The 13,775-nt window shown below is 46.2% G+C and overlaps 2 protein-coding genes across 5 annotated transcripts in view; both read left to right on the forward strand.

Moving 5' to 3' along the window:
• The window catches only part of BEND5 (BEN domain containing 5), a 48,404-nt gene extending 40,604 nt beyond the window's left edge, over positions 1–7,800 (forward strand). For all 4 annotated transcript variants that reach the window (XM_061121935.1, XM_061121938.1, XM_061121936.1 and 1 more), the window contains exon 6: positions 7,624–7,800. In XM_061121935.1, the coding sequence (XP_060977918.1) occupies positions 7,624–7,781 (158 nt within the window). In that variant the 3' untranslated portion in view covers positions 7,782–7,800. The remainder of the gene's footprint in view (positions 1–7,623) is intronic.
• The window catches only part of AGBL4 (AGBL carboxypeptidase 4), a 1,414,426-nt gene that overhangs the window by 1,201,130 nt on the left and 199,521 nt on the right, over positions 1–13,775 (forward strand). The gene's annotated exons all lie outside the window — the stretch shown is intronic.

Below are 13,775 nucleotides of genomic sequence, written 5' to 3' on the forward strand. Positions count from 1 at the left end.
CTGATTCATGATTAATTGATTTAGGCAGAAACTTATTTTTAGACAAGCAGAGGTAACCTGTAGTCTGCCCACTGTCTGAAATGATGGAGCCTAATTTAGGTGGTCGCCCTGAGAAAGAGTCCTTCCTGGGGACACAGCCCCACCTCCCCAAGGGGTGGCCAACCTCTGATTCTGTTCCACTCGTTGGAATGTGACTCAGCAGGTTCCCTATCACTGTCACGCCATGGTATAAAGTCATCTGCCATGTGTCTGCCTCGGACATTAGTGTGACCGTGTCAAACTCACCTGTGTCCTCCTTGCCTTATACAGGACCTGACCCTCTGGTAGCTCAGTCAGTGAGGACTGAACAAACACCACCCTGAGACCTGCAAGCCATCCCCCGATTGACTGTTCACACGGTTTCTTGTGAACCAATTTCCCTCCATGTCCAGTGTCCTCAGCTGAACACTTACCTCTCAGATGGTTAAGAGGGCTGTTTGATAGCTTGGGTTACAGTTACGCCGGAGGTGTGAAAACAAATTGCCATTCTTTCCTGAGCTGCGCCATAGGGCTGGCCTGACTTCGTGATGGTCATATCATTGAAGTTCATGATCGCTCAGTGCTTTTCAACTTTCAGGCCCCTCCCGACTGCTCCCGGTGAGAGCCAATGGAAAACAGAAATTGGAAAGGAGTATCAAAAGCTTGGGGTTGAGCCCCAGCTCTGCTTTGCCTTAACTCTGAGCTGACCCCAGTTCTGTTTAATTCTGTTTCCCCAGGCCCAGAGCAGTGCTCATACCAGGTAGATGCTTGATGTGTCCACGTGTAAGGGCAGGATCGTAGCCCTGACCCCGGCTGCCCAGTGGACACAGAGACATTATTTATGTGCTTTGGACCCCATGCAGATTGATGTTCTTTGTAGCTGATCTGGTCCCTAGTACTAAGGGACAATCTAGAAGAAAACACCTTAGCCATATGGCTTGGGGCCATTACAGACTTACTGTCTTCAGCCCCACAGGCCACGCCCTCCAAGTTTCCCTCACTCATCCAACTCAATTTTCCAAACCCTCTTTAAAGCTTCTCTATTTTTCCCATGAGAGTCCACACCTCTTTTTTCAAAAGATGACCTTGTCTCCTCCTTCACAGAGAAAAGAGAAAGAAATCCCACAGCTTAGATCCACCACATCTACAAACTTACCTGGACTCCCCAGTTTTATGCCTCATGTCCAAAAGAAGAGTTTCCTTGCCTTATTTGGGACTGGTCATTCTCTCTTTCTAAATTTCAGCCCACCTGCCTTCCTGAGTACATTATTCCTCCCACTTGGTTGGTTCCTTCCCCGTGCCATTTAGATATACTTTGGTCACTCATTTCTTACAGAAGCAAGCAAAGCACTCCCCCAGGCCACCTCCACCACCCAGCTGTGGCCCTGTCTTCCTTTTCACATCCAGGTTTCCCAAAAGAGTTGCCTTGCCGACACTCACGGCCCGCATGCACTAGCAATGTCTGGCTTCCGCTCCAGCCCTCTGCATGGTCTGTCCTTGCCAAGCTTCCCTCCGGCTCCTCTTCACCCCTCCAGGGCAGGACTCCACCTCCTCCCAAGCGCGTGTGACTGCTCCTCCTTCACTGAGAAACCCATCCTGCCCGCTCAGGTCTCCTCCTGCCTGTGGCTTCTCATCCCCATTGTGGGCTCCTTTCCCCTGCCCTCTCCTCCATCTCCAGCCCTCCTCCCTCTCCCTCCACAAAGCTAACCTCTGCTGCCCTCACTCCGCTTGGTTCCCATTGCCCCCGGTGTGTACACGGCCCAGGGTTGAAATCCACACTCATCATCTTGGCCGCTGCCTGGTGATCTGCCTCCGGTGACCCCTCCGGCCTGACCTCACACCACACTTCCCAGTTCCCACTGCTCTCTAACCTCTGATGTCCTCTCCCAGTTCATTCCTGTCCCCACTTCCTGCCGCGCCCTTCCTCTGGTCTGCACACTCTGCCTCTGTGTCATTCAGAGAGGCCTTGACTTCCAAGTCCAAGTCCTTGACTTCCAACTGTCCAGGCTGATGAAGTAGCCTTGCCATCGCTCTTTTAACACATCACCCTCCCTAAAGTCTGCACTGCATTTCTTATTTATTTATTTGCTTGATGACTGACATTCTTCCCCACCCCCATGAAAACTTGAGCTCTATGAGATTCTTGCTCAGGGCCAGTATGTTGTAAGTGCTTAATAATATTTGTTGAATCAGTGACTGATGGCAAATATATATTTGACCTCAGTTCATACTTTGAGGTTCCTGACCCTTACATTCAGGTGCCATTGGTCATCTCCTCCTGGATGTCTGCATTACACCTGCACATCTACACCCCTCACTGCTCTCCTCTTCCTTCACCCCAGAGCCTCTGACCTGTGTTCACCGTCATGATGAAGGACACACCACCACCTTCCCAGGACCCAGAGATGCCTCATTCCGCACTCCTTGTTCAGGTCACTCTCCATCAGTTCTGCCCCTAGATACCTTTTAAACCATCTGCTTCTCTCCATACCCATTGCCGCTTTCTTTTCTCCCCTGCCTTACCCCAGCAGCTTCCAGACTCCTCTCTTTATATGTAATCAGAGTGATCGTTCCAAAACCAAGTATGATCCTGTTACCACCACCCCGACACCTGGTGCCTATTATTAAAGGGTAAACTTCTTATATATGCTCAGTCTTTGAGACTCCATGGACTGTAGCCCACCAGGCTCCTCTGTGTTTGGAATTTTCTAGGCAAGAATACTGGAGCAACTTGCCATTTCCTACTCAGGGGGTCTTCCCAGCCCAGGGATCGAACTCACGTCTCCTGCTTTGGCAGGCAGATTCTTTACTACCAGAGTCACCTGAGAAGCTTCTTAACGTGTCATAAAAGCACCATAATCTGGCCCCTGGCCTGGAGCTCCAGCTTATTTTTTTAGCATGTTGCCCTTGAACTGTAAGTTCTTACTATAATGAGAGGCTGTGCTCCAACAAGCCTTGTCCTCTCTCACATTAGGGAGTTTGCAGATGCTATGTCTGGCACCAGAAGCATAGGTCAGACTGCCCACCTGACACCTGGGCTGCTCTGCCCACCCAGCTGTTGCTCACTGCCCAGGTGCGCTTAGGAGAACCTTCCTTCAGGAAGCCTTCCCTGACCTCTCAGGGTAGGGGGACGCTTCTTTTGTGTGTCCTAGGGCACCTTGCACCTGCCTCTGTCCTCTTCTGTCTGTATCTTTGCCTCCTAGGTACCTGGTCAAATAACCCTTTAGAGCCCATAATACTTGCCATACCAGTGAATAAGAGGGAAATTGACTTAACCAAGGCCATACATCTGGTTCAATCAGAGCTGAGCTGAAGTGGGCTTTCAGGCTTCCCCAGGTCTCCAGGGGTTTCTTGTCTTACTGAAGTACAATGTCAATTTGTTTTTTGGGTTTTTTTTTGTTTTGTTTTTTTTTAACTACAGCCCAGCAGGTTTGAAGTCTGTCTCCATCGCAGCATGCACTCACCGTTTTTAGCCTAATTATTTGAGGTGGCATTTGACTGGTTCTTCATGCAGGCTGTCTTCTGGACTGAGATCGTTTATGTTTGTTTTGTATGACTTTACCACATTTACTCACATTGGACATGTCAAAATGACAAAAGCCTTGGTGCTCACAGGGTTGGTGAGGACTTTTTCTTCTGTTGGGTTTGAAAGTCATTCTTCACCAGGTAGCTGGGGAATGGGGTGAATGCTGACACCGCTTTAGAAAGGTGAAAGCAGGAGGGCTGGAGGGGCGTCTCGCTGTAATGACAAGCTCCAGAATGACAGTTAAACCCTTACTAAGGTCAAATGACCTTTTGCAGACTGTCTCAGTTTTCAAATGAGCCACAGCGTTGAGTTCTGGTTAATTTTTATAACTTTTTTAATAGGACACATTAACGCTGTTATAAACCTTGTTAATTAAGCGATAATCTCAAACGCTCCGTCGCAGAGGGAGACATTCCCGGCAACTGCAGGTGATTAATATCTGGAGCCTAACGAAAGCCTTTTAATCAACCTCGGGGGCCATTCAGTGCTCTTACCCCCAGGAAACGAGAGTGATTGGTATTCTGTGGAGGCCGCTCTGGAAATCTTCCTCCATCTGCCCGTTTCTCCTCCTGCTTCTTCTCAGGGCCAGCACACCCACTCCCCTGCCCCCTCCTCTCTCCTTTGCCTCTTCACCCACCCTGTTACCTTCCAGAGAACTAGAGCCCTGGAGCTGGAAGAATCTCCTTAGATGATCAGATTTGACCTGCTTTCAGACCGTGAGACTGAGACCCAGGGAGGTTCCCACTCGAGGTGGCCCAGCAACTAGGGTTAGAGCCAGATTCGAATCCCTGAACTTGGAGACACCCCTCATGTGATTCAGGTTCCAGCAACATCACTGCAGTTGTCTGCCTCACCCTGGCCCGGGGCTGGAGAGGGAACCCCCAGGGTTCTAGTTTGCAGGAGAGAGAGCGTGGTCACAGTTTTATTGGATTGTGGTCAGGATTTGATAGGGAACAACCCAGATGAGTCTGGAGCACCAAGAGTGTAGGCAGAGTTGGGTCTCTGGCTCAACCTGGGAGATTCCAAGATGAATGAATCTAGAAGAATGAGTGGGATTTAGTCAGGGGAAGGACGAGGCCAGGGTCATTGGGGAGGAGATGAGCAAAGACTGATTTGTGGGCCAGCCGGGAGTGGGGTGGGACGTGGAGTCAGCAGAGGTAGGACTGGAGAGACAAGGCTACCTGCCTTCTCGTCTCAGTCCCCGTAGAAAGGCCGGCACAAGACAAAGTGCAGGTTGGTCAGGAAGTAGTGAAGGTCAGCTGAAAGCTTTTAAAGCCTTCTCCACAGGGAGGAGACGTGCTTCAGAGAAAGAAGGCCTACAGCACACACACCCGCAGCCTGAATGCAGCAGGAGGCAGGCTGGCTGTGTGCCCAGGGAAGGGCTCAGAGCAGAGACCACGGGGGATCTTGCCCACACTTAACTGCTCTCCAGGCTTCGGTCTTGTCTCCTGTGGGCGGAGGAGTTAGCACAAGTTAGTCTCCGTGATTCCTGCCGGTGTTGACGCTCTGCACCACTGACAGGATTGCCCGCTCTGTGCTGGCCTGGTAGACGAGACTTCATGTGTGTGCAAGCGTGTGTGCCCAGTCCTGTCTGACTGTGACCCCATGGACGGGAGCCCACCACGCTCCTCTGTCCGTGGAATTTTCCAAGCAAGAATACCAGAGTGGGTTGCCATCTCCTCCTCCAGGGAAGACTTTGTTCATCCTCCCTAGCAGTTCCTCGAGACTGGGTTGCCATTCCTATTTTATAGACAAGGAGGATCAGGTGCAACAAAGTTAAAAATCATTGCTCAGGACTATATACCCCAGTGGTTCATTCCCCACTCACAGCCGTAGTCCCCTTATGTGCAGAATTATCATGTCCCCTCAGGTTTCCTTAGAAAAGCATTCATGCATCCATTTATTCATTTAGCAGGCATTTACTTACTCTTGCCCCTGTGCCAAGCACTGTCCTAGACCCTGGGAGCAAACAGTGGCATATACATAAAATAACTGTGACAGCCCCATACAGGTAAGGGTTCCTTACAGTGTGACAAAATCTTGCAAATTGCAAAATGTTTGTATCACATCCTTCATGGCAGCCTTAAAAAAGATCACATGTGGTTTCTTATCCTTGTTTAGTAGGTGAGGAATCTAGGGCAATGATTTGCCTCAGGTCCCCAGGCTAGGAAGTAGGCCACCGTCAGGCCTCAGTCAGATTCTGTCTGAGGCTCACTCTCTGCCTCACCTCAGCAAATGGCCGAGTCAGTGCAAGTGGCTGTCCTCAGTCTCATTAGTAATCACCTCCCTGAAGCACCACTTCACACCCACCAGGTGGTCAAAACCTTAACAATCAGTTAAGATGTATGCATACTGAACTTTGAGGGCTCCCTGGTGGCTCCGTGGCCAATGCAAGAGATGGGGGTTCCATCCCTGGACTGGGAATTTCCCCTGGACTAGGAAATGGCAGCTGACTCCAGTATTCTTGCCCGGAAAATTCGATGAACAGAGGAACCTGGTGGACTACAGCCTATGGAGTCACAAAGTCGGACATGACTTGAGTGTGCACAGACACACACACACACACACACACACACACACACACACACACACACAGAGCCCATGTGACCCTATGGGCTGTAGCCCACCAGGCTCCTCTATTCATAGAATTTTCCAGGGAAGAACACTGGTGTGGGTTGCCATTTCCTAGTCCAGGGGGACTTCCCAGTTCACGGATGGAACCCATGTCTCTTACGTCAGCAGGTTGATTCTTTACCAGCTGAGCTGTTGAGCCACCAGGAAGCCTTCAGAATTTGGTGTGCATGCACTCTAACGCCGGGCAGGTTCGGCCAAGGCCCGTACTGGGCATTTCCTGTCCATCTGCCCCAGGACACACGGCCTGAGTGCCTGTAATTGCAGAACATAGTAAACAATCCAAGTATTCACTGACAGTAAAGTGGTTCAGTCAGTGGTAGATTAGTCGGATGATAGAACACTACTCATCAGTGAAAATAAATGACCTGCAGCTATACTTACACTTCAGCATGGGTAACTCTCAACATTGAGTGAAAAGAAAGAAAGTCAGATGGATATACAGAGTAGGGAGACACTTGTAAAAAGTTCAAAACAGGGGAAGAGTAGACAATGTGTTATTTAAAGATGTGTCAGTCAGTCAGTTCAGTCACTCAGTCGTGTCCAACTCTTTTCGACCCCATGGACTGCAGCACGCTAGGCTTCCCTGTCCATCACCAACTCCCAGAGCTTGCTCAGACTCATGTCCATCAAGTTGGTGATGCCGTCCAAACATCTCATCCTCTGTTGTCCCCTTCTCCTCCTGACTTCAATCTTTCTCAGCAGCAGGGTTTTTTTCAATGAGTCAGTTCTTCGCATCAGGTGGCCAAAGTGTTGGAGTTTCAGCTTCAGCATTAGTCCTTCCAATGAATATTCAGGACTGATTTCCTTTAGGATGGACTTGTTTGATCTCCTTGCAGTTCAAGGGACTCTCAAGAGTCTTCTCCAACACTACAGTTCAAAAGCATCAATTCTTCTGTGTTCAGCTTTCTTTATAGTCCAACTCTCACATCCACACATGACTACTGGAGAAACCATAGCTTTGACTAGACGGACCTTGGTCGGCAAAGTAATGTCTCTGCTTTTTAATATGCTGTCTAAGTTTGTCATAGCTTCTCTTCCAGGGAGCAAGTGTCTTTTAATTTCATGGCTGCAATCACCATCTGCATAAAGATGTGTGCATATGTGTTAACATCAAAAGAAAAAGAAATTCAGGAGAGCAGTTACCTCCGGTGAGGACGAGGAGAGGGTAGGATGGGGGAGGAGTGTCTTGGAGCTTCAGAGGGACCCCATTAAGCAGGGAGTGGTCACATGGGCATTGTATCTTTATTTTTAAAGTGTAAATTTACAGTGTAGATCTCTTTTCTCAGTACATTTTGTGTTGAAAATTTTAAAAGGCAACCATGCCAGCTATGTGAATTGGCACTTTGGAAGTATGTCAGGAGGCACATTTTCCTTTCTCTCCCGTAAAGATATGTACTTGAATGCACCATTAATCCTTGGCCTTCTTGTTTCTTTTCCCTGTCTAGAGTGTTTGTACGACAGAATAGCACAAGAAACTGTGGATGAAACTGAAATTGCACAGAGACTCTCCAAAGTCAACAAGTACATCTGTGAAAAAATCATGGATATCAATAAATCCTGTAAAAATGAAGAACGAAGGGAAGCAAAATACAATTTGCAATAAACTTTGGATTTTTCATAAAGCCTTCTCGTTTTCCTTGCTTGGCGTGTGATTTGCGGGCGATGGTGTTGTCCAGATCAGACTCCACCATGCATGGTGGTGTGCGGGCCAGGAGCCAGGAGGGTTCTGGGGTCAGCCGGCCTGTTCAGAACTTGGACTTCTCACTCCAAAGACGGCAGATGGATTTGCTGAGATTCAGGCAGCAACCTGGCACCAGAGTTGTTCTGGGGATGGTGAAAATCCTGTCCTTTCGGAAGGGGATGAAGTGACTCTGAGTTGCCTATCACTCGGCCAAGAATTTGAGCTGATATTTTTACCATTCAAGGACTTCTATCTTTGTTCCTCTATTTTGTTCTATAATAAAGCTTCATTAATTCTTTGCTGTAGACAATCTTTATCCTCATTTATTTAAGGATGGATATTAAGTGTACAGTGGATGTGACCAGCGTCCTTTGAGGGGCAGAACATTCAGGCTGAAGGAAAGAAAATTCATAACGGATGTAACTGCTGTCTGCAGATCTGAAGGGCTATCTTGAAGCAGATTACTTTCTCTTACCTCAGGGGACAGATCTAGGTCCAGTCACCTCTCCATCAATGTGATCTGAGACTCAACTTCCCTGATAATTTGAGTCAATCTGTAGAAGAGTGTGAGGGGATGGTAATGTTAGATGTGGTTCAGGGTTACCTTCAGGAAGTTGGAGGCAACATCACCTGGTGTCGATTTATTTATCCTATCTTGTATCTCAAGTGATCTTTCAAGTTGCATAATTTGTATCTCATTCAGTACCTGCGTCTCTAAAGTGCCTGGTGCGCAATCAATCAAACCACATTTGATCTTCCTGTTGATTTACACTTCCTTTCTGTAATGCCTGTGCCTCTGAAGTCAGCATCGGCCTTCCCTGGTGGCTCAGCAGGTAAAGAATCCGCCTGCAATGTGGGAGACCTGGGTTCGATCCCTGGGTTGGGAGGATCCCCTGGAGAAGTGAACGGCTACCCACTCCACTATTTGGGCCTGGAGAGTTTTGTGGAATGTATATAGTCCATGGGGTTGCAAAGAGTTGGACACAACTGAGCGATACACATGTGCACACACACATATATATACACATGCACACATATGTGTGTGTGTGTATGTGTGTACTGCTCAATAAATATTGGCAGTCATTTCTGGTTATTGACTTTTAAGCATTGGTTGGAAAACTTGGCATCTGGTTTCTCTAATGCTTTATCCACTAAACCATTAGATCATTGGTGGTCTATAAGCAAAAGCTCAGGGTCATTAGGGTGAATAGTGGATGTGGCTACCTTTATGAGGAGTTTTATTTTAGTACATAAAATAATTATCTCTGATATGAAATATTATATGCTTGCTAATAGGTTGTATAAGTGTGAATTTCCATGTATGGTGTTTTCCCAGCTCTCCACAGACTAGCAATGTGATCTTGGACCATGCACTTAATTACTCAAAGTCCTTGCCAGTACAATGAGGAAAATAATGCATACCATGCAGGCTATGTGGATAATTAAATAATGACAACAACAATAACAGATACTTAATATGTGCCAGGACTTTTCTAAGTGTTTAGTATAAATTAATTGATTACGTAAGCAGAGTTTGTGACACTTAGTAGAAATCAATAAATTCTTGTTATTAAGATGTGTTCATTTAAACAGTGGGGGCAGCTTGGGCATTAGCAGTGTGGAATGCGTGAGAGGCTGGGGAAAAGCATACATCATATTTGAGTTTATCCCCTTTCCTCCCTCAGCATGACAAACACTGAGAGGCTCCATGCATTTCCCTACACAGACTAACATGATATGATACCTGCTTAAAGGTACTTTTAGATTGAGAGTGTGGCGAGAGTCATGGAAATACATGTTTAAAATGCTGTGACGTGGAAGTGCTTTAGGTAATGTACAGCTTATACATCAGGGACAGAACAGGATTGTGAAGGACTGTGGGGTCTGAGTTCACATCGTGACTTTACCACTTTTCAGAAGGTCACTTGACCCCTCTGGAGCTCATTTATTCTAAAGTGGAGGTAACAATTCCTAACTCAGCACTGTTGTGGAAAGTAATCTGGGTACTATCTGGAAAAGGAGCAGGCTAATATCTGGTAAATGAGTCTCAAAGAGCCATGCAGATGTTATTGATCCTTAGCTTGTAAGGCAGAATAAAATCAGACATGGATGTGACAAGAAAGGACTTAAGGGCTGTTTCTGATGAGGAATCTGGATGAGTGGGGCAGGTGTTTTTATACCCTAGTTAGACTGAGACTTTTTGAGCACCTATTGTATACCTGATGCACTGTGACTCATATGAGGGCAAGGCCACTGTTCTTATATTCATACAAAAGAGGAAATGGGCTCAGAAAAGGTTAAATAACTTTTTGGCCAGGGTCTCAGACTTGTCAGCAGTGGAGCTGAGTCAGAATCCAGATCTGGGCAAAATCTGCCCTTTTACTTCCACTGAAAGCTGAGTGGAATATTATGATCTGGGCTGAGAATCTAGCCATGTAATCTCAGAGCATGTTTAGGAGAGTCCCAACATCAGTAACCAATCAAAGGAAATTGGTCTCATTAATTCAAGCCATTTGTAGAGATGGGAATGATAGTGCCATTCATGAGGATCTACAGTTTCATTACATTCAAGTACATACACAAAGCTCAAGTTCAATTCGTGTAGCAGGGAGTTTCCCAAACTTGGCCAGTCTTAAGAATTTGCTGAGGAACTTAAAATACAGATTCCTGGGCTTTGGTTTAGAAAGCTGGATTCAGTAGATCTGGGATAGAACTGGAAACATGTATTTTAACACTACTGCCAATATCTGCCCCAGTGGCTCCGTGGTAAAGAATCCACCTGCCAATGCAGGAGATACGGGTTCTATCCCTGGGTTGGGAACATTCCCTGGGTAGGAAATGGCAACTCACTCCAGTATTCTTGCTTGGAAAATCCCATGGACAGAGGAGCCTAGCTGGCTACAGTCCAGGGGGTCGCAAAGAGTTGGATATGACTGAACATGCACACCACACACCAGGCCAGTTTTGAATAACACCAGTCTAGTAGACTCATTAGAAGTCCTACTTTAACAAAGGAGCAAGAATATTTCCTAAGTAAAAAGACATGTGCCTTCTAAAGTGCCTGGCAATATATGAAACTGAGAATAAATTTCCTCTTAAATAGCTGAGGATCTGCCCACAAACTTTGTCCAAAGTTACGCTTGCATGCTCACCAAATGCTGTGGACATGATGCAGAAGGTGACTTTCAGTGTAGGCGTCAATGATTTCCCCTTGCTTTTGCACTTGGAGTCTTCTTTTTGCTTCCTGTGACAGGCCAGTGAGCGTGGAGGACAGAACAGTCAATCCTGAGTTGGCAGAGCCTGAATTGATGAGGTTTGGGCCCTGTCTTCAGAAGCCCCAGCCACAGGGCCTCTGTTGCCAGACCAAACAGAAAGTCGTGGCTTATTTTTACTTTCTAGATGAGGTAAATAACAGTATTAATGACTGTTCTGTGCCCATGGGTTTCTTAGATGCATTTCTAAATTCTGACTTTTTTCGGAAACTATGAAAAAATGAAAACCACTTTATAGAAATCTTTGGGAAAATAGGGGAAACATTCCAAATTGCACAGATGCAAGCATTGTGATGCATTTCTTCTAGTCCTTCATTCAAGAGCATAAATGTGTATTTTACATACCTGTGGTCGTAGCATATGATCAAGTTTATATCCTTCCCTTTCTGTTTAACATATTTCCCTGCTGCTCCATGAAATGTATAGGCATCAGTTTGGACATCCACCCAGTGAATGGACAAGCTACAGCTGGGTAAACCACCTGGCCAGCTGTGGGGCCAACCCACAGAGCTGCCAGTCCACAGAAGGCCTCTCTGCATCCTTGGGCCCAGTGCAGTGGTGGAATGCGCTTGAGTTTAGAAGTTCAATGCATCTGAGGTCAGGTCCCAACTCTAACACCTGGTACCTCATTTGAGGCGAGTTCCTGCAGCTTTCTGAACACTGGCTTCATCTGTAAACTATAGAAAGTAGTATCTAGTTTGGGGGTTGTTAAGAGCACTGAGGATGTAATTAAGGTACCCCAACAAGAGTGGATGAATGGCCACCAGTGTTAATGTTGGTTTTCCTCTCCTCACACCCCTTCAGTCCTCACCTGTGTGTGTGCCTATCCTATCTGTGACCTGCTCTGACCTCTTACATGGTGACCTTGGCTTTCAAACCTGCCTTTGGCCCTCCAGACATCCTGATCTCATCCCACAGTGCTCAGTACTCATGGGCTTTTTCCTGTGCTGGGCAACTAGGCTCACAGTCCACCTTCCAGCTTTATTCGCCCACCTCAGCCTCCACCCTGCCACTAGCCAGCCCATTCCCCTTCCTTGAATTTTTAGGTTGTTTATAAATAAAACATCTATGAAGATTTTTGTTTGCCTAGATTTCCCCTTTATATTTTCTGTCATTTTCTTAGGTTCATTTTACCTGGGTCAAAAGGAATAGCAAGTTCTATCATTCTTGATACATATAATGGGCATGACCATGTTTTAAATTATTTTGCCAACCTGACAGTGAAAATTGGTACCTCATTCTAATTCCTTTGGTTATTTGAGAGTCTGCACATCTCTCCAGAATTTGGTTTCTTGTTTATACAAACTGAAAGCTTAACTTGTAAGAATTTCCAGCAGAATTCATTTCATTTTGTGTATATAGTTTTCTATGGATCAATGTGTTTGTTTACCTTGGGCATATTTTTACTTTTATATCTGCAAATAGACATATCAACAGATCTTTTCATCACTTCTATTGAAGGGATGAATCAGTTTCTGCCAAGCAGCTTCATAGGCTCATGGAACCTAAGGGTCAAAAGTGAACATCAAGGTCCTCCATCCAGATCTCCTCTTTACTGAAAGCAAATGCCTTTCCAGACTGTGCTGGAATTCCTCCAGGCATGGAGAATTCATCTTCCTACCAAAGAGTCCATCCAATTATTGCCTTCACTAAGAAGTTTTTCTGTTTAGCTAAAAATCTACTTGACTGAAACTTCTGAGGCCACTCAAATTCTCTCCTCTGAAGTCACACAGAATGCTTCTGCTCATAACCCTCTGCAGAGTTGATGGAGGCAATCTTATTTCTTCGTGGGCTAATAAATAGCTCCAATTCCGTTCTGCCATTTCCCACCTAGGGAAGGTTGCACGGGAAATAGTGATGACTCTGGGGATTTCTCTGGCAGTCCGGTGGTTAAGACTCTGTGCTGCCAATGCAGAAGATGTGGGTTCAATCCCTGGTCAGGGAACTAAGATCCCACATGCTGTGAAGTGTAGCCAAAAGATTTTTTAAAAAAGAAGAAGAATACCAGAAAAAAAATGCAGGCATGGTAATCATTGTCAAAATAAAAGTGATGCCCAGAAATCAAAGAATTTAAAAAAAAAAAAAATAGCGAACACTCTGGATTTAGATAGCCCTGTGTTAAGATCTTGACTGTTACTTATGAGTATGTGACATTGAAAAAGTTCTCAATCTCCCTTAGCTTTAGTTTTCTCATATTAAAAATGAGACTATGATACCTTCCTCAGTTCAGTCAGTTCAGTCACTGAGTCATGTCTGACTCTGCGATTCCATGGACTGCAGCACGCCAGGCCTCCCTGTCCATCACCAACTCCCAGAGTTTACTCAAGCTCACGTCCATTGAGTCCATGGCACCAGCCAAATGCCTCATCCTCTGTCATCCCCCTATCCTCCTGTCTTCACTCTATCCCAGATCAGAGTCTTTTCCAATGTGTCAGTTCTTCAAATCAGGTGGCCAAAGTGTTGGAGTTTTAGTTTCACCATCAGTCCTTCCAATGAATATTCAGTACTGATTTCCTTCAGGATGAACTGGTTGGATCTCCTTGCAGTCCAAGGGACTCTCAAGAGTCTTCTCCAACACCACAGCTCCAAAGCATCAATTCTTCAGCACTCAGCTTTCTTTATAGTCCAACTCTCACATCCACAC

This window comes from Dama dama, chromosome 20 (genome assembly GCF_033118175.1).
Source record: "Dama dama isolate Ldn47 chromosome 20, ASM3311817v1, whole genome shotgun sequence".
Lineage (NCBI taxonomy): Eukaryota > Metazoa > Chordata > Mammalia > Artiodactyla > Cervidae > Dama > Dama dama.